Source organism: Urtica dioica, chromosome 6 (assembly GCF_054948205.1).
Source record: "Urtica dioica subsp. dioica isolate 48M chromosome 6, U.dioica_male_clone48M_v1_H2, whole genome shotgun sequence".
Classification (NCBI taxonomy): domain Eukaryota; kingdom Viridiplantae; phylum Streptophyta; class Magnoliopsida; order Rosales; family Urticaceae; genus Urtica; species Urtica dioica.
Window position 1 is genome coordinate 10725764 of NC_142761.1, and position 22014 is coordinate 10747777.

At 38.1% G+C, this 22014-nt stretch overlaps 1 protein-coding gene across 1 annotated transcript; it reads left to right on the plus strand.

Moving 5' to 3' along the window:
• The first annotated feature begins 5995 nt into the window (after positions 1-5995).
• On the plus strand, positions 5996-10022 carry ETR2 (Signal transduction histidine kinase, hybrid-type, ethylene sensor). Its single transcript, XM_089616702.1, has 3 exons — positions 5996-6726; positions 7095-9097; positions 9210-10022. Exons 2-3 carry the CDS (start codon positions 7325-7327, stop codon positions 9756-9758), a joined length of 2322 nt encoding a protein of 773 aa, XP_089472828.1. The 5' UTR covers positions 5996-6726; positions 7095-7324; the 3' UTR covers positions 9759-10022.
• Positions 10023-22014: the final 11992 nt, after the last annotated feature.

A 22014-nucleotide genomic window follows, 5' to 3' on the forward strand; every position in this document is an offset into this window, starting at 1 on the left:
TGTTGTTGACCATTTCTGTTTAGGATAGATAATACCAAAGGAGGCGGTTTTGTTAATCACCCACCGATGCTTGATGGGACGAATTATGCCTACTGGAAAGCTCGCATGAGTGCCTTTCTCAAGTCTATTGACATCAAGACTTGGAACACCATTATCAATTGGTGGTCTACCCCATCTGTCAAAGATGTTTAGGACTAGTGGTCTCTTTTAAGCCTGAGAAAGACTTGGATGATGCAGAAGATGAGATTGCTTTGGGTAACTCTCGTGCTCTCATGCTATTTACAATACTGTTGACAAGAATATTTTCAAGATCATCAATGCATGTACGAGGGCCCAGGAGGCATGAAAGATCCTCGAAGTTGCTCATGAGAGTACCTCTAGAGTGTGTAGCTCAAGACTCCAGTCCCTTACCATTAAATTTGAAGCTATGAATATGTATGAAGATGAGACAATCTCTGGATATAACATCTGCATCCGCGATGTTGCTAATAAGTCTTTCTGTCTTGGAGTCCCAACAAATGATGAAAAGCTTGTCCAGAAGATTCTGAGATCTTTTCCTAAGAGATTGGAGATGAAGATTACTGTCATCGAAGAAGTGCATGATCTCTCCAAGATCAAAGTAGACGAGCTGATTGGGTCTCTCATGACCTATGAATTATCTCTTGGTAAACCTGAGAAGAAGAATGAGAGTTTTGCAGTCAAAACTCTATTTCTGATCACATAGAGCAAGTATACTGTGAAATTGATTATGATGTTAGTGATTCTATTGCTATGCTGACAAATAATTTTGGCAGGGTGATGAGAAGGGTTGAGAAGAGATCTGGTAGAAATGTCTCACCTATTGTCAAAGACAATCAGCCTCTACTTCAGAAAGGAGATTTTTTTTAGCAAATTGGACGTGACGGTGATAAATCCATATTCAATAATCCGAACCAATCGAAGGGGATTCATTGTCGTGATTGTGAAAGGGTTTGGATATAATTACTCAGAATGCCCAAATTCTTTTAGGAAACAGAGAAATGGCTACACTGCTACACTTTCTGATGATGAGTCTGAAGAAAAAGTGAATTTGATTAGATAATCAATTTTGTTACCTTTACTGTTCATGTTATTGAAGATGTTACTTCTAATTCCCCTCTTGTAGACTGTCTATGATTTAAAGTGTAAAGTGAGTCGTCTAAACTCTAAGTTTGAGAAAAATGACTAAGTATGTAAGAATGCTAAACTGAGGCCCTGGTAATCTTGATAAGATTCTCACTATTAGGAAGCATGCATGGAACATGAAAGGGCTTGGCTACACTCATAGTGGTTCTAACTCCAAGACAACTTTTGTTCCTCCCACTTATAAGGGAACTGAACAAATGCGTCCAAAGATGCTTTAGGCAAATGGCCCTGACATGCATCAACACAACTTTCAGCATCAGCCCATTATTAGATCAATGAGGTCTCCTGTCAATAGACCTCGTTGGATATGTCATTTTTATGGTCGTCGTGGTCATATACATAATTTTTTCTATCGCCTTTATGTGAGAAATCCTCACTGACCTCAATTTTATCATCGTTAAAAAGTTTGGAGGATTAAAGCTGATCACCCAGCTAACATTGCCTATACTTATCCTCAAACTTCATCCACTGAAGACTAGTATTTTGATAGTGGATTCTCTCGTAACATGACTAGTGTGAAAAACTTTCTTGTTAACCTAAAGCCCTACTCTAATTGCTATGTTACATTCGGTGATGGTGGCAAAGGTGAAATCCTTTGTAAAGGTCAGCTTAACTACTCTAGACTTTCTTGTTTGAATGATGTCTTACTGGTTGATGGCCTTACTGCTAATCAGTATTAGTAATTTATGTGATCGGGAACGTCTTCTTAACTTTACTCGTGAGGAGTGTATTGGTTTTGACAAACAACAGGTTGAGCTAATGAAGGGAGTCAGATCCTCAAATAATTGCTACATGTGGTCCCCCCGCCAAAGATTCCATGAATCAATCATGCTCATTTCCAAGGTTGAAGAAACCAAGTTGTGGCACAAAAAACTCGGTCATATGAATCTGAGAAGCATGAAGAAGATCATCGCTGAGAATGTTATTTTGGGAAATCCTAGGTTCAAGATTGAGGAAGGAAAAATTTGTTGTGATTGTCAAGTTGAATGTCTTACTTTTCCGCAATCGACACCATCAACTCGTTTGAGCAAAACCGACAGCTCACCCTTCATTTATCCGACATGCCTCGGATAACCATCACGAACTCTAGATTGTTCGCCCCACACGAAGACTGTCGGTGGGAAAATCAACTAAAGGACATAGCTGAAGTGGCACAGGGGTCAAACGACGCCCACACCCAACCCTTCCTGTTAGTAGTCTCGATGTCGGTGATGAGCTTGGTGTTTGGACGATCCCCGGCCATATGGAACTCGGGCTAGCCTGCAATCATGAAGACCGTGTCAAGGTTGCAAATATCATCCACGGTTAGTCAAAATCCTTTGGAGCGGCGACAACCCTAGTCGGGAACCACGACGTCCTCTCCAAACAGTCGATGTGCTAACCTTGACCTCCGAACCTCGGACCTCGCTCGCCTTGACACCATGATGGAGTACTCGTCCTTTGAACTGGCCGCAACAACCGCCATAGTCTTCCCCGGCGAAGCCACCGCCGGTCCTTTACCATTTGGAAAATCCTCCGAGTCCTCGCCCGATATCTTTCGAGCCGGTGCGAATATATCATCGTACAAAATCTCATCAATAACTGATTCGAACGCAACCCCGATAGAATTCCACATAATACGATGAACACCATCCCCCGGCACATCGAGGGTATCCAAGTTGGAAACCCTGCACGACGTACCGTCACCTTGCGCGTCGCAGACGTTCTACACATTGTGCGTGGTCAAATCAACGACCAGGTACGACACACCTTCCTTTGGGGGACCGCGCTCGCTCGCGCCTTGCGTCGGATGTGGTGTGCTCTAACCTTGCGCACTGTGTCCAGTCGGCGCGTGCACGACGGATGCAGTCGTATCTATCCCCGTCACACCCTTGTTGAGCCACTGCTGTACCCTACTCGAGTTCTTATCCACGTGCAAGGGAATCTTCTCCAGTTTCGCAAATAAATCACTCTCAAAATGGTCAGGGTCCTGAAGCAAGTGAGAGAAATCCACCTCGGGATCAACGTTCAAGAAAGAGAATTGATGTTCCAATATTCGCACGGGAGTGACAGAAACAAAAAAGAGAAGAAGATGAACATGCAAATTGTGGAAAACAAATAAACAAAGTCCCTATTTATAAGCGCAAAAAGGAAAAAAAGTAGGATTCCCAAAAGTATGAATCATTACGAAAAAAAAACAAAGAAATGGAAGGAATGAGCCACACTGAGCTCGTCCCAACGCACGCGCGAAGGCGCGCATGGCCCGTGCGACGCGGCCACGAAAAAAAGAACTCTCGTTAATGCGAAAAAGCGTGAAGGTCGTCTTTCCTTGAACCTCAGATATGGAATTATGAAGTTCATCGTCTGGGCTCCCCCGAACGACAAACTTGGAGGGCTAATATTGTCGATCGTTCTAAAAAAACTCAAAATATTAAATTCGTCACGACTCGAGCCGAGCCTACGCTCGTACGCGCCACGACAAGCGAACCCAAGTGCGCGACCTGCGCAGCGTACGGCGCACCGCGCCACGTCATTAACATCACACTCCCACCACGAGGACCTCCCCCTGCACACGCCTTTAAGCCCCCTCGCACGCGCCTCACAACATGAGGCGCGTGTATCCCGCCCATCGCCCGTGCGACGCGACCAATCGCCGAGGCTCGTCGCATGCGCCTTGCCTCTGCCCAAGAGGCCTTCTTCAACCTTCTTCTAAAACACTGTCGAGAAATCTCCGCACATTGTTTACTCTGATCGAGCCATAAATCTCCTAAATATTCTCCACAAATATCGGTGCCCCCACCTCAAGCATAACAATCAGACTAATGTTGAGCATTAGAGTGCGCGCCAGAGGCATCGCCTCTGCGCTCTTCTAGCTTACTTTCTCTTCTTCTTGTTCTCAGATCTTCGCGACGAACGAAGAACGTTCTTGAGTTAAATGAGCGACACTTGTGAGTAATGAGTTTTCTCATACTCGGCTCGTGTGCGACCACTTGGTCCGATCTTGGGTCGAATCGCCGAAAGAATAAAATTGTTGTCCGATGTACAACGACATCAATCGTCATAAGCCATTTGCCCACTTCTCATCATAATTGATTTTTTCACAAAATGTTTGAGTGACCAAGCACTGGAGTTTCTTGTCAGCAAGTTTGGACTCATCAACATCTGTAGCCATGTTTGAGGGAAAGTGTAAATAAATCTTAGGTTAACATTTTATTAGAATTACTAAACATCTATTTTAGTTTATTTTAATTGTAGATAATTCTAAAACATTCTAATTATTTTTGCATATTTGCCACACTCTTACTAATTTTAGAAGATTCTAATTACTTCTCTTAGTTGATAGTAATATTTATAAATAGTGACTTATGTGCACTTTGAGACACTAAAAAGTATGCTAATTTTTTTATTTATTTATTTTTACATAATTAAACAACATGTTAATTGTATTTGGAACGGGTGTGATGTAATCTAACCACTAACAGAAGGTGTTAGAGGAAGTTAGAGTTGGCCTGACACCCTACAAATTGTATGTATTATATATCCATCACCCAGTATTAGAGCGAGTTTGACTCGACTCATAGTGGTATAGAAACTACTAACAATAGAGAGGTGTGAGGAGAAGTGTAAGGCCCTTGTAGCATGTGGGCTCTTGGTGTCGAGGATGGCAGAAAGCGATGCTTTAATTTGGGCGGAACATCAACGGCGAGGGCTCGTGTCTCAGCAACGGCGACATGATAGCGGTATAATAACTCAATGAGGAGTGGAGAAGCGTGAAAGAGGACCATGGGAGTTCCAATATATACATTGTTCAGGTGGTATACCAATTGAAAATTTTAATTTTTTTGGACCTTAAAAGTTGAGAAATATCAAAACTAAACCTCATAGTTGTAAAATAGCTAAAATTGGACTTTTGACAAAAAATCGGAAAAAATGCTATTTCAGTCCATTTTTTTTCCCTTTTTCATTCTCCCCTCATTCCCACTCAAGTTGATTTTTTCTTAATTCAAATTTAAGATTCTGACGCTTAAAAAGAGTGACAAAAAGTTAGATTTTTGTTTTTATTTCGTGTTTGAATTGTTGTAGGATAGTTTTAATAATGATTAGAGTGATAATTAGATGATTTGGATCGGTTTTGAAAAAGTTAGGATTTTCAATTGAATTTTTTTTTTGATGAAATCCGATGAAATTCATAGCTATTTACGATGATTTACGATGAAATTCGAAGATTTAAGATGATTTTTAGTTTTTTTTTTATGAATTCCGATGAATTCGGATAAATTTCGATGAATTCAAATGAATTTTGATGACTTCAGATGAAATTCGAGGATTTATTATGATTTAAGATGAATTCAGATGAATTCGGATGGATTCAGATGAATTCGGATGGATTCAGATGAATTCGGATGGATTCAGATGAATTCGGATGGATTCGGATGAATTTGGATTAAATTTAATAATTTAAAATAGAAAAACAGTTTTAAAAGATATTTTTGTCCGAATTTTAATCAAAAGTCTAATTTTAGATATTTATCAACTAGTAGATCTAGTCTTAATATTTCTTTACTATTGAAGTAGGCAAAAAAATGAAATTTCTCTACTAATTTTTCCTTGATAGGAAAATCAAAACCAAAGATGATGTGTGTGGGAAATTTATATAAATATAGGAAAACAAGAGAATAATAAAAATAAAAGAAAAGGAAAAAGGAGAAGAGAGAGAATAAAACAAATGTTTTTGGGGTGACGAGGACTGGTTCGGAGCGAAAGAGCGTCTAAGTTCTCTGCATGTAAGGATTGTGGGTCCCACTGAACCCCTCTCGTCTCTCTATCTCCCACACTTTTCCTTCCTAATTCAATTCCCTCTCTCTCTCTACGAAACAACGGCGCAACAAAACCAAACCAAACCAATCCAAACCAAAACTCTCTCTTAAATCTCTCCCTCTCCAGTTTTATTCTCTTATTTATAAATCTTTCTTGCCAATTGTCCATCTCGGAAGCGTTCATCTACTTCATTTTAACACAAAAGAAATCACACACAATTTGAAGAGTGTGTTTTATTGCGTGTTCATGTTCGTGGGAGATTTAAACAGGAGACCCGATTCCATTCTCTTCTCTTTCTCATTATTCGGTATTCATATTTGATTAGCACCAAAAAAACAAAAAATAGAAGCTTTAGAGAGAGAGAGAGAGAGAGAGGTTTAGTTCTCTCGCTTGGCCTTTCTCTCAGCGATTTACGCGGCGCAAGGAGACCGGTATCGGTGTTCCCTTCGAGAAAAGAAACCGTTTTTCCATTCGCTCTCTCCCTCTAGCTTAGTGGGTGCTTCATTTCACTTTGGTGTGGATAAAACTCATCCTTCTCTCTCTCTATGTTGGTGGGTTTTCCTCTTCTCATCGATTTCATCGCGCGTGTGTTGGCTTACAAAATGGGATTTCGAATTGTTCGCTTCTCGTGAGGCTTTGGGACTAAGAATGGTGGCTGTGGCTTATCAAAGACGATGACTTTATTTCATTTGGTCTCTTATCAAGGCTGTATAAGATTGAGAAGATCCAAAGGCCTTCTTTGATTTGAATCTGGGATTTTTTTAGGTAAGACTTCTTTAATTCTTTATTTTTATATTTTTGGGTTTTGAGTTGGTCACTTCTTTTGGGTTTCATTCTCTCATTAAAAACAAAATATTTAAAATCATTTTTTTTTATATTTCTTAGCTTCCGGGTTTCCCTCTTCTCAATTTTCTGGGAGACTCTATTGGTATAGCATTGCTTCTCTCTCTCTCTCTCACGCACACACACACACACACACACATATTTAAATGTTTTTATGGGTATTGAAGAAAAATGTGTCGTCTTCTTCCTTACTGTGCTATTCTAGATTCAGTTTAATGAAATAGCCCCCTTGTTAGATCTCATCAAAATCTAACACATATTTTTTTGTTCCCTTTTTTCGATATTCACAGGAAATGAGAATATTGAAGGTATTGGCAATCGCAATTACAATTCAAGCCCAGAAGCCACACCAACATAAGCTCGAACCTTTCCCAATAGGTTTGAATTAAAGCTCAAATTATTAATCTTCCTCAACTCTAAATCGCTGTACAAACATACACGTTCTTAGAGACAATAGTGAATGGACTGAGACTGAAATAATAAGAAAGAAGAAGAAGAAGCAGGATTGATTTGGGATGCAATGTCAAACGCATTGGCATATTTGTCATATGGGCTTTTGATATGGGCCTCCCTGGTTCCGCGGGCTTTGGGTTCGGGCTCAGATCTCCCGCGGTGCAACTGCGATGACGAGGGAAGCCTGTGGAGCATGGAGAGCATCTTGGAGTGCCAGCGTGTCAGCGACTTTCTCATCGCGGTCGCATATTTCTCGATCCCCATTGAGCTCCTCTACTTTGTGAGCTGCTCGAATGTGCCGTTCAAGTGGGTCCTATTCCAGTTCATCGCCTTCATCGTCCTCTGTGGCATGACTCACCTCCTCAACGGGTGGACCTACAACGCCCACCCCTTCCAGCTCATGCTCGCCTTGACCGTCTTCAAAATCCTGACGGCGTTGGTCTCGTGCGCCACCGCGATCACATTGATCACGCTCATCCCGTTGCTCCTCAAGGTCAAGGTGAGGGAGTTCATGCTGAAGAAGAAGACGTGGGACTTGGGCCGCGAGGTCGGGATGATCATGAAGCAGAGGGAGACCGGGCTGCACGTGAGGATGCTCACCCAGGAGATTCGCAAGTCGCTCGACCGACACACGATCCTCTACACGACGCTCTTCGAGCTCTCCGAGGCGCTCGGCTTGCACTACTGCGCGGTGTGGATGCCCGACGAGAACAAGACCGAGATGGTCCTCACGCACGAGCTGAAAGGGAGGAACTACTCGAATCTCGGGAACTTCTCGATCCCGATCGGGGACCCGGACGTGGTGAGGATCAAGGGGAGCGAGGTGGTGAACGTTCTCGGGCCGGACTCGGCGCTGGTGCGGGCCCGGGCAGCGGAGATCGGGGAGCCCGGCCCGGTGGCTGCGATCAGAATGCCGATGCTGCGAGTCTGCAATTTCAAAGGCGGGACTCCCGAGCATATCCAAGCGTGTTACGCGATCCTGCTTCTGGTCCTCCCGGGGGGGCAGTCGAGGCCTTGGAGCGGTCAGGAGATCGAGATCGTGAAGGTGGTGGCGGACCAGGTGGCGGTGGCGCTCTCCCACGCGGCGGTGCTCGAGGAGTCCCAGCTGATGAGGGAGAAGCTAGCCGAGCAGAACCGGGCGCTCCAGACGGCGAAGAGGAACGCGATGCTGGCGAGCCAAGCACGAAACTCGTTCCAGAAGGTGATGAGCAACGGGATGAGGCGGCCGATGCACTCCATCCTCGGCCTCCTCTCGATGCTCCAGGACGAGGGCGTGGGCCCCGAGCAGCGGGTCGTGGTCGACGCCATGGTGCGCACCAGCAACGTGCTCTCGACGCTCATCAGCGACGTCATGGACACGTCTGCCAAGGGCAGCGGCAGGTTCCTCCTCGAGACGAGGTCGTTCCGGCTCCACGCCTTGCTCAAGGAGGCCGCCTGCCTCGCCAAGTGCCTCTGCCTCTACCGCGGCTTCGGCTTCTGCCTCGACGTCGACAAGTCCCTGCCCGACCACGTCATGGGCGACGAGCGCCGGGTCTTCCAGGTCATCCTCCACATGATCGGGAACCTCTTGAACGGGAACGCCGGCGACGGAGGGACCGTCTTGTTCCGCGTCCTGCCCGAGAGCGGGAGCCAGGGGAGGAACGACCAGCGCTGGCAGGCGTGGCGCCACAACTCCTCCGACGGGGACGTGTACATACGCTTCGAGATCCGGATGGGGAGCGGCTCGCAGCAGCGCTCCGATGGCTCGACCTTGATGGCTCCGCCGTCTGCTTACAGGCGCTACGGCAACGACAGCGTCGAAGAGGGCTTGAGCTTTAGCGTGTGCAAAAAACTCGTGCAGGTCAGCTTCTGCTTCGTTTATTGCCAATTGGTTTCGAGATAGAACCTCGTGATACTGAATGGTTTTTTTTTTTTTTTTTTTTTTTTTAATTGTTGTTTTGTTGTGAACATAGATGATGCAAGGAAACATATGGGTGGCTCCGGGCCCGCAAGGCTCGGCGGTGCCTCAGAGCATGGGTCTCCTCCTGCGGTTCCAGCTGAGACCCTCGATCGCGGTGGCGATCTCGGAGCCGGGAGGCTCGTCGGAGCAGGCGCTCTCGAACTCCATGTTCCGGGGGCTACAGGTCGTGGTGGCCGACGACGACGACGTGAACCGCGTTGTGACGAGGAAGCTCCTCGAGAAGCTCGGGTGCGCGGTCACGTCACTCTCGTCGGGCTTCGAGTGCCTCTCGGCGATAAGCGCGGCGGGATCGGCGGTCCAGATCGTGCTGCTCGACCTCCACATGCCGGAGATCGACGGCTACGAGGTGGCGGCGAGGATAAGAAAGTTCCGGAGCCGGAGCTGGCCGCTCATCGTGGCTCTGGCCGCCAGTGACGACGACGACGTGTGGGACCGATGTATGCAGATCGGGATCAACGGGGTCGTCCGCAAACCCGTCCTGCTTCAAGGGATCGCCAACGAGCTCCGTCGAGTTTTGCTGCTGGCAAACAAGATTGTGTAATCAAAATTCCAGAAGAAACAAAAAAAAAAAAAAAAAACCACATTGTTTGTTGTCCATTGAAAGTCAGAATGGTATACAAGTTAGTATCTTTTTTTTTTTTTTTTGTTAAACGTGATTTGAGGAGCTATGCTATTGTTACAGAGAATAGTTTTAAGGTTTCGTCGCTGTAGTCAAAATTTGACATAGAAAGACAAAATTACTACTGGTGGCTCTCTCAGTGGGAAGGAAAAGAGGAAATGAAGTGGAAGTTTTGGATACGCATAATGTATTGCGATTAGCGGACTTTGGTTCTCATGGCAAGCCATTAAAGAAACAAATGATTATTGATAATTCAAAGTCATTATTACAGACTTACATACATGCACCCAGAATTACATTCTGTAGGCTAGGTAAAGCATTTAAAAAAAAAAAAAAAAAAAAAAAACTAGCTATTCTCAATTTTGTAGGTCACATTATTAAAGAGAAACTTGCCAAAGTTTGACTGGCGTTATTGGAAAATGTTATTAAGAATCTTAATAACGCAAAACGTTTTGAATGTTTAAGATGTCTGCCACTTGTTTGAATTCTTTTTAATTTGTTTAATTTTAACCCACAATGTGCGGGTAACGCTTCTGGATTCAGATCAACCATTAGATTTAGAAGGAAACAATCCTTTTAAATTAAATTAAATTTATATAAAATCTACAAATGCTCAGGTGATAACATAGCGAATTCCAGCTTGTTAAAAACTGTAAACGGTGTTTAATTATTCTTTTTAATTTTTGGGTAAGATTTATATATTCATAAATAGTATACCACATATATTACCATAGGTAATATGAATGATCTATTTCCTTTAGTATCATTGTTTGTTAGAGAGAGAGAGAGAGAGAGAGAGAGAGAGAGAGAGAGAGAGTCGCTGAACAAATTATTTGTAGTGAGAGAAAACAGACGGGTTCAGAATAACCGAGAATTATATATTTATTATGCGTAATTATATATTTATTTTCTACGCATGTAGAAGTTTTCTGTTTTATCTTTATATAAAGATTAAAAATACGAAATGTAGAAGTAAAAGACACGGAATAATAATGGTGTATCTCATGCCGATAATATCTGAAGAGGAAATGATAATCAGAAAGTTATGGATGATAGAATGGGTCAATTAATAGCTTTGTTATTGTTTCTGCCATATTTTTTTTATGCTTTAAAACCATGCATGAATGTGAGGGTACGTACATAGACTCTTTCTTTTTCTTTCATTATCATATACAAATCACGTGGGACCCTTTCTCCTTGTCTATCTTCATCAGCTTTGTTTGGGGTTCTTATTATATTCATTAATCTTATTTTTCTTCTTTATAATATATATATATATATATATATATGTATGTATGTATGTATTATATACTCCATAGCATAAATAGAAAAATATAATATTGATCTATAAAGGGGAAACGAAAAAAACAGGAAAAATAAAATTAAGAGACTAGATTAGGATTTAGGACTATGACGCCATACAAGATTATATTTTGTATTTATTCTTATAAGAAATTGGATTAAATTACTACTATTATTTTTACATCATATAATTTATAAGCGAAGTAAATTTTTATATTCAGCAGCAAATTTATAATAGAATAACACTGAACCTAAGTCGTTAATTTTATCAAAACAATAATTAGTAATACTAAACTTGAATTGAACACGTAGGCCCCTTTTATTTTATTTTCTTTTTTGGATTAGCTGATTTTTTTTTTCTACTCCGTTGTCTTTGGGAAAATAATTCTGATGAGAAAGTAATTGACTTTTAGATATTCTTTTTTTGGGAAGGAGAGAGAGAGAGAGAGGAATATTATGGTGACCAAATTCCTTGAACAAAAATCTTGTTATTTGTCATCCATTTCACTTTTGGCTTTTACGCCTATCAATTTCTTACATATGTATATACATGTGTGTGTGGTGGCTCTATATTAAAAATCATTAGACTTGTTCGTCATCTTGTCAACAATATATGACGGACTATTTGGGCATATCACTCTCGATGGATCATACCACCTTCACCAATTTTTTTCCTCTTTCTTTAATTGAATTGAAGTTTTATTCCCGTCCCGTGCGGTTTTATTTGTTTATTACCTTTTACCATTTTTATTTCTCCACAAAATTCATGCCTTTGGTCCAGCTCGGTTCTATAATTTTTTAGGCTTAAAGCAAATTTATTTTTATAGGTATTTTTTTAACATTTATTTAGATTAGTTAACATATTTGAGCTTAATATATATATAATTTTGGCCTATAATATTTTAAATTTAAGCTTTTTCTACATGTTTTTATTTATTGGGGGTCTAAAGCAATTGTTTGACTACTCAAGTGTCAAGCTGAGCCTGCCCATATAGTATATATGAGATATACAATTTTTTTGAAAAATGTTCTACATTCAAAGCAATAGAACTTCGCAGGTAGAGAAGCATCAAAGAACTATACAATAGGTATTTCTTTTTAATAATTCATTTTTACATCATACTTCATATTATCAATTACATTAAATATTTAAACACAAATTACAATAGTTAATCTTCAAACGTCATTGCGTTTTTTAAAGATTGAACCATCGTTCTCTCGCATAAATCACCTAACAGATAAACAAGTCTTACCACTCAAATGTTTGATCGACAATTTGAATATATATATATATATATATATATAGATATATATATTTCTTCCTTGAAATATATATAAAGCATATTCAACAATCTTACACCCACTGCGTCTCGAGCAAAAGTGGTTCATGATCATCCAAAGACCTAAATAAATATACCTTTGAAACCAAGCATGTGTTAATGCGGTGGTCAAGTCACATAACAAACCCACTACAGATCCAAAAGACATCTTGTTGCGCTCTAGATACCAACGGTAGGCTCTGGTTGCGCATCGGTATATCTTTTTATAGCTAATTAAAATACATGTTATGTCGAAATTGCATTATAATTAACATTACAAGATATTTTATTTATTAAATAACATACTTGATAAACGTGGCAATGACTCCACATTTTCTTTAGTTTCTCCTGTGCGGGATTTTTTTCCCTCTTGATTTCTTCTCGATTATGTTTATGTTTTTGGTTGTTTCTTTGTTTTTGTTGATGGAGAGAAGAAACGGAGACGGTGTATTTGAAAGAAAAATTTATGAGGATCCCCTGTTTAAGTGGGCTGGTTTCTAGATTTGTTGGAATGTAATTAATTCGTATAATTTCTTTCCTATTTTTTCAATTTCTTAAAATAACTAAACACATATGCATGGCCAGCAACAATTTAGAGTTATTAATGTAAAAAGCTAACATTTTCATATTAACTACTAGCTAATTAACTAAAGTTTTCAAACTGTTGGCCAATGAAATTTTAATATTTGGCTACTTTATCAAAACGCCCATGTTTTAATATTTTTTTATTAATTGTTTTTACATTAAAGTAGGTCAAATGGATATATTTTTTTCCCATTTTGTTTTGACGGTTGCAACTTTTATAGAAATCTATTAAATCTAAAATGCCCTTCTTTTATCAGTAATTATTTGTTGATATTTGACATATCCATCAAAAATATTTTGAAGAATTTGTTGCAACTATCTAATTCTCAAGCTTCTTTAGAATTTCTTTTAAAATTCTAACTAAAGTTTCATTTTATTAAGAAAAGAGCTCAGCAGCCCGAAGTTAATTAATTAGTTGGTTAGGTTAATTTAATTTACTTAAGTTTGGTGGGCTAGTTTTCGAAGTAAAATTTAAATAACCGAAATTAGAACTGCGACATTCTTTATGAGAAAAATATATCAATCTTTGTAAATTACTTAACTGGTAAGTTGAATAATTAACTACTCATATAAGAAAAATAAAGCAAGCAATCAAAGAAATAGAAAATGGAAAAGACCATAAAAAATTGATAACCTAGTTCAATGAAAAAACACCTAATCTAGAGGTACACTAACTCAAGTTTGCCTCTACCAAACTGTTATCTCCTTCAATCTCTCAATGAACTAAAATATAAGTTTCCCTTAGATCATAAATTCTTCTTACTCTTTACCTGATCATCTCTCAAAGATCGTATAACCAAAATTAATGCAAATACACACTATGAGGAAGTCTCGACGGAATGATGAAGAATTAGAACCAAAAGACGAGCGTGAGATAAGTTGGATGTATGCAACTAAAATTTAATAAACTAACAAAAACTCTCCACGAATTTTATTAATGTTAACACTAGAATCTTTAGAGAATTAGAAGGTCAAGAAATTAAATTCGATCATATCTCCTAAAATATCAAAACCAAAAAACAATATATTTCTTAGTATGACTAGCACATGAAAGAACACATGAACCAATGATGTGGTTGCCTTGAATAAGTAGTTACGTAAAGTCTTGAAACATTTATAAGTTTTCTCAAATTAACAACCATACCAGGGAGGAATCAACAATCTCACCTTGACATTTTTGGCCAAAAAAAAAAATACTACGTAAAGTGCTTCCAGTAAAATAAAAACCCAAGAATCAAATAATTCAAGTATCAAACAGGAAGCAAAAGAGATGTTTTTATGATGATCTATTTGTCTTTGTCTTGAAACGACATGTGAAGAGTGAAATTAAGATTTCCATAACATCTCTTCTAATAGTTTTTCAAAAGTAAGACTCACAATCTTAGGAACAAATGAAAAATTGATGCCAATAATTGATAGTTAGGAGAACTTGTGATTTTTGGTTATGAAAATATAGAGTTGGGAGTTTATAGCTCTTATATCTAATGAAGATATTAATATGACTACTACATTTTCTAATACTTATAGCCAAAATCATTTAACTTTTAGAGTCTTAAAGTCAGTATGTATTAATATACTAAAATTTGCCTAAATCCTTAGATGAGACATATTCACTTATGGTGGCAATTCGGGTTACGTGTCGTGTTCGTGCCGTGTCTTATTCGTTTTCATGTATTTTTTGACAGACCCAGACACGACCCATTTACTAATCGTGTCTGATCCACTATTTTTTTGTCAAACCCAGACCCAACCCACTAAGACCCATTTATTAATTGTGTCTCAATGGACCATGTAACCCACGAACCCACTTAGACCACTAAATTCATTTGAACACGTGAATCAGTTTAGGACCTTAGACATGTTTACTTCAAAATATTGAAATTCTCTAAATCAAATTAAATAACAAATTAGTCAGAATAAGTAATTAATAAAAATACTCCATATAATCAACTGAGCCACCAACATAATATTTTTACTACAAAAGAGAAGTTCAAACACAATCCATTGGGTCATTATGGGTCTTTATCATGTTTACGCATTAACAACTCATTTAATATTCGTGTCTAATTGGATCCCAATGGGTTGTCGTGTTCGTATCGTGTTCACCCGTTATTTAATCGTGTTAATCGTGTTCGACACGGATGGACCCAGATCTATTTTAGGTCGACCCAAACCCATTTACACCGTGTCGTAACTGTGTCGTGTCTCGTGTACGGCCCCAAATTTCCACCCCTAGGGCCCACTATCTTCATTTGCCCAGCCGATGATCAAGTTTCTTCAATTAGAACATACGATTCGGTAGTTGGTGAAATGACTTAGTGATATTGGGGATTATGAGTCTCGTGCATTCATGAACAAAATTGATACAATATATTGTATTTCACCTTATGCTTTGTTCTTGATAATGTACATAAATTAATTAGTATTAGTATTAAACTAAGAGTACTCATTGAATCAAATATTGTGAAATCGTAGCTTCATCAAACATAGAATTCTTGTGATCATTTACAAACAACAGAGAAATTAAAGGAAATAATAATAAGAAGCATGAAAAAGTAATTTTTTTTTAAAATTCTAAACTAGTTAATGATCCTGACGTATTAAAGTAGTAGTCCATAGAGGAACTAGAACATAGGAATATAGATATTTTATGTGTTAATTTTTTTTAGTAGAGTCACTTGCCATAAGGAATGAACATGAAATTTTGGGTCCAATGATTTAACCATAAACTATGTTCATATGGGTCCGTAAGGTCTCTATTTGTATGGGTTACCATACATAATCTAGAAAGGTTGAAATTAAGTACATTGTTTAAGTGAGTGTTATGATGAGACATATTGCAATCACAAATGATGGTCATAATATGCATCATCTTAAATCTTGATGTGCTACAAGAAATCATGCGTATATACTTTATTCTTTGAATCATTTGTTTACATCTCTAGAGATACTTATATAGGTTTTGGGAGATCATGGTATAATTCGTGATAGAAGGAAAACATCAAAAGTGGAATTCAGCACTTAATAAAGAGAGTGCATGTTTCCTGTCTTGATAGTTGAATCTAGAAGTGATCAATTGTCGACGCCTTTGAGCTAAAGAAAGAAAGGATCATATTTCTCTAGGGACTTAGTGGAACTTAGGGCTCATACGTGCTCAAGGGTAGAAAGCTAATTCGGCCATTCATGTCACGAGCTGAGCTCGGAGAACAGATACTTGCGTACTGATAAGTGGTAACTTATCTTTAAGGATTAAGTAAATATAATTTTGATAACTTCGAGTGATTCATTCCTGAGATTTTATTGTAATACCACCAAGATATGATGAAATGAAAAGTAATTAATTATGCTATCTTAAGCTAATCAATTTAATGGTTATTAAAACAAGATTTAGTTTTGTTTAATTAATTTAACCATAAGAGCATATATGTCTAGGAACCAATATAAAGAGACGAGTTATTAGAAAACTTACGGGTTTCTCCTTAAACTTTATGAATCGGGATCTCCTCGAGCTCCTCGTCTTTTTCTCGTCTCGTCTCAGCCTCTCAACGTCGTCTTCTACGATCAGCCCTCCGGGATGTCTCTGAAACTCTCTCGGTCTCTTATTTGTTTCGCTTGATGAAACCGTAGTCTTCCAAAACGTAATATCCGGACAAAGAAGAATACAGTGTGGGTACACTCTGAATCTCACTACGACTTTGCTTTATGATTTCAGATCGTACCGTGTTTATGAGAATGAAATCACGGAATTCCAAGGGAGAGGGAGAGAGAGAGAGAGAATTTCGTCCACACTAGGTGTGATGGGCAAAATTTTTGCCTCTGCAAAAGTGTATATCTTGCTTCCTCTTAGACCCCTATTTACAGTGATAGAAATGAGATTTCTAGGAAGATCCTAGAGATATTTAATTCTCCTTTATTCTTTCTTATTTTGTAATTAAGCATGAGCCATTGGATCTTGACTACGAACCCTACTTTTTCTCTCATCCATAAGATCATAATCTAAGATATTTATTTCCTTATTGTTCTCCTATATATAAGGAATCTAGATATTTGAGAATAATGACGACAATATCTTATTTCCATATTATATGTTAATCGGAGCCAAAAAGGAAGGAACACAAGTTCTCTTCTCCTTTGGTAGAGAATTCCCTAAAATAAGGGAAGAAAATTTCTCTTCACGTATTTTAGGGAATTCTCTACTAAAAGGGAAGAGAAATTCTCTTCCCTTAAAAGAGAATTCTCTTCTCCTAAAATCTATTTTTCATTATAATTTAATGGTATTTTAGTTGTAGTGTTTTAATTGAAGGGACTATAATGTGAAGACATTTTTATGTGTGTCTAATTATTTCATGACTAAGTGTGTTGTTCTATTTAATTGTATGTAAATATTTTTTTTAAGGGAAACATGGTGTTTTTATTAATAACCCTCGCTTATGGCGGAGGAATACCATAGTTATACAAGATATTACAAAGCAAAAAAAAAATTGGAAAGCAAAATTAAAAGGAAATTACAAATAAAATACTAAGGGTTGGTAAGGTTTATGTTTGAGAATCGAGTATCAAAATCATCAATGATTTGAATTTTGCGAAATGTCTCTTGTGCTCATCGGCTATATAGTCCATGAAGTAAAAATCTCCTCTTAAGTTCGTCTACCCTAGGGATTGAACTATTGATCCAACTTATAGCATGTCTAATTCTCTTAATCCCAGAATGAAAAGCTCGTGCCCCACTTTGAACTATAAGGTTAATGATGTGTGTGGCACATCTTTGGTGCATAAGGTTTTCCTCACAAAGTATTTTGGTTTGTAATCCTCTAATCATGGAATCATTGCTAGTGGCATCATCTAGGGTCACAGAAATAATTCTAGCACTAAGTTCCCACTCTTGAATAACACCTAATATAATCTCTAATATGTTATTCGCAGTGTGCTTTCCTTCTATTCTCCTAAAGGCTATAATCCTTTTGTTAAGGTTACATTGTTCGTCTATGTTATGAACCACCACACTCATAAAATCTATCCTAGATTTACCCGTCCATATATCAGAGGTCAAGGCTACACTAAACATTCCAGAAGATAAAATGGCTTTCATTTTTTTTCCTTTTCTACCAAAAAATATTTGAGTACGTCACGCATCAATGTTGATCTAGAAATAATTTGAATACCATGTACCAAATGACTAACATATTTAATAAAACCTTCATCCTCAACATGACTAAACGATTGGTTCGTGGAAATGATGTACTCAACTAAATATTGCCTGTGTTCTAAGGGATCGTGAATACTTACATTACTTGAAGAACTGATCGATGAACACTTCTTGTAGTGGTGTTTTAGACAAGAAGTTCTTTGCACGCCATTTTGAGCTTTGATGACATTTCCACATGCTAGACATTTTCCTCGACGGGTAGAGCCTTCGCCTATTTGCTCGAAGAATTTCCATACGTGGGATCGAGCCTTTCTTTTCTTTCGGGGCCTTTGCTTTTGTTGTCTTGGTTGTGGTATTTAGATTGGAGGATGATGTGGTTGCACCTCTTCGGTCTCCTCCTCATCGTCTTCCTCCTCCTCCTCCTCGGGGTTATGATGTTGACTTTCATAGTGTCGATATACTATATAAGGATCTTGGGTTTCATCATCATCCTCTTGTGGTATTTGGGCTTGTTGGGAATTCTGGACTTGGAAATTGGATTTGACTAGGTGGTTGAATATAAGGGGGATTTGGGTTGAACTCGGTTTCATATTGGGTTATGTTGAATGATGGAGGTTGGTAAGAAGATGAAGGTAATGGAGTCGGGTCAAACTCGGTGTTTTCAAAATTAGGAATTTGGTTTAATCCTAACCAATTTTGAGGAAATTGGACGGTCGGAGAATCTTCGGGTGGTGTAGGTGTTGTGAATGGTGCCCACAAGAAGAGTTGTAGTCTTTATTTTGTACATTTGATGTAATAAAGTCTCATGAAGACTCTTGCTTGTAATTGCCTATTCATTTAATAATAAAGTTGAAACGTTCATTCATTCTTTCTTTGTTTGAAGCTTTATGATAAAACCTTAGTCTTTTAGTCCGTAAACAAGCTTAACAACTTACGAAGAGACAAATGTAGATTTGCATGAACAAACTCTTCGTAGTTTGCTTAAAACGATATATTCGCAATCTTAGGGTCAAAGGACTATTGACCTCAGTACGATTGTTAGAAGAATCTATGATGTCTAGTTATGAGGCATTGAGAGTTGGAGACTCTATAGTTCTTCTAGGTATCTTCTAAAGGTACTGAATTGACCAGTGCACTTCTAGAGACAAGATAAGAACAAACCATTTAACCTCTTATGTCTCGAAGTCACTATGTATGAATTGCATCATGCTTACCTTAATCCTGAAATGAGACATGCCATTTTAGTAAATCCCGACTAGCTGATGACATTCATGAAGGGTAAACATAGATAATATTCAGTGGATCCGCTCATTATAATTAGGTGAATTCTTGAGTAGAAAATAAATTCATTTGAACCGAGAGATTTTCAGTGTCAGCTCTTTAGTGGAGTCAGTTGGCATTAAGCTAAACTTGGAAAAAGTTTGTGAACTTTTGAGTCCAAGTGTTTAGCTCAAGCTTTGTTCATTTGGGTCCATGAGGTCACTGTCACGAATCACATCGATAGGAATAGTTAAACTGGAAGCTAAGTCAAAACAAGAACGAAAATTGTCAAAATGGTATTTTTGTCTTTTGAGACATATGATGAAATGAATGTCAATAAATTTTTTTGACAAGGTCATTTGATGACATGCATCACTCGGCCAAAATAAGATTTATTGGGCCTTGTGGATTAATTTCATTTCATAAGAATTTTATTGAAAATTCTTAATGGGCCTTTTTCATGTTGTCATGAACAAGTGGAAAAGCTTCTAGAAGGCCTTTCTAGTATTAGAATAGGCGCCCACCACCCAAGAGGAAAGAGAGAATATTTTGTGCATAAATGTATCAAGATACTTGCCAAAAGAAAAAGAGGAAACAAATTTGCATGTGTATGCATTAGGGTAATTGGCCAAGTGAGAAAAAGGCAAGCCAAGGAACAAAAAAGGAAACAAATCCAAGCCTCTAGGAGGCTGCCTTGGGCGCCCAAAATGGAATGGGAAATAAGGGATTTTTGCTCATGAATATGTGATATTCTATAGAAGAGTAAACTACCTTATTGAAGGTAAAACCTCTCCTATAAATAGGAGCCTCATTCCACACTTTTCATTCATCCAAAGTTTTAGAGATTGAGAGCTTCTCTCTCTAGACTTGGCCGCCCCTTCCTCTCTCTCTCTCTCTACTTTATTTTCGATTTTTCTTGTTTTGGCACCTAGGTCCTCACTCGACCTAGTGTTTAGCTCTGCGACTTCAAGACTCGTTCTGAAGTCGTAGTGTTTAAAAGTGCCCACTCACTAATTCCTTTATTTCGAGTGATTTAGTGATAGAAACTTTCGTGGTTGCTCGAGGTGCCAAGGAAAGAAAGAGAGACGTGCTGTGAGGGGAGACGAGCGTTGCAACTTTCTAAGAGCTTCTCAAAGATCAAGCTTCAAGAAAGGTTAGTGAACTTCTTAGCTCATATTAGTTTTTAATTACATGTACTTGCACTTTGTCTAGGTTAGTAAAAAACTGTTTTTACTTGTAAAAGAAAATTTTTAAAATTCCGCCGCTTACCGAAGCGTTAATTATTTTCTTAAACCCTAGATCGATTCCAACAGTAGGAATTGTGGGAGGTGTGTTTTGGGGTAGACGAGGTGGATGATGGGATCGAGACGATTTAGACGATTTATAGGACATTGAAGTATATAATAAAATTATTACTATATGATAAAATTTATAACTATGGGAAATGAATTTTGAGAGAGATGTAGAAGAATGAGAGAATTTGAGAGTGTTTTGTGAAAAAAGATTGGAGATATATGGGTGTATTTATAGAGAAAGAAATGAGGGGGTTAAAATTGTTTTTTTTTAAAAATTTTTTTGGGGTTTCAAAGGATATAAAACGGTAATATTTGGACTGTAACAGTAAAAAAATCTGAGCCATTGGATCTCCAACGGTCAACAATCCAATGGCTCAGACTTAAGAAAAAAAAACATCCTACGGATTACTAAAGAAAAGAGAGAGAAGAGAATGCTTCTTGGGGTTCTCTTCTCTTCCCTTTAATGCAAAGAGAAGAGAATTCTCTTTCCTCATTTAAAGAGAAGGGAAATTTCTCTTCCCTAAAAGGAAAGAGAAGAGAAAAGAATTCTTTTATATTTCTCTTCTCCATGCTCACGTTTATTATATGGAGAGAATATATCTACCATTATTATTCTCCTAGATTTTAGGAAATTAATTATGAGAGATAATAAAGAACAATATTTTATTACCTTATTTAATGGAGAGAGAATATCTCAAACATTATTATTCTTTCTCTTATTTAATTAGTTACCTGATTTCTTTTCCACGAATCTAACAACTAATTAAAGAGATAATATTGGGTGATTAATACCTATAGTAGGCGGCCAACATAGCTACTATTGGGCCTAGAAATTTCGAATTTTACAGTGTCAAGGAGGCCCAACTTAAAATTGAATTAATTATTTACTTGATCCAATAATAAATAATTACTTCTACAATAAAAATTTAATTCGGCAAATTGACAAATTTCCGAATGAATGTTGCTAAACAATTTCCAGCTGTGAGATTGTAATAATAATATTCATTATTACAAGGAGTTCTTATTCATAGAATCATGATCTAGAATATTAATTTCCTCATTTTTCTCCTATATTTAAGGAATCTAGATATTTGAGAATAATGAGAACAATATCTTATTTCCTTATTTAATGGAGAGAATATCTCTACCATTATTATTCTTCTATATATTGAGAAATTAATTATGAGAGAATAAAGGATAATATCTTATTTCATTATTTAATGGAGAGAGAATATCTCAACCATTATTATTCTCTCTCTTATTTAATTAGT

Bases quoted from the DNA above. Each gene is read 5' to 3' on its own strand.
- ETR2 (XM_089616702.1), top strand. From the start codon at position 7,325: ATGTCAAACGCATTGGCATATTTGTCATATGGGCTTTTGATATGGGCC. The intron at 9,098-9,209 runs GTCAGCTTCTGC...TTGTGAACATAG, and splicing joins TGTGCAAAAAACTCGTGCAG to ATGATGCAAGGAAACATATG.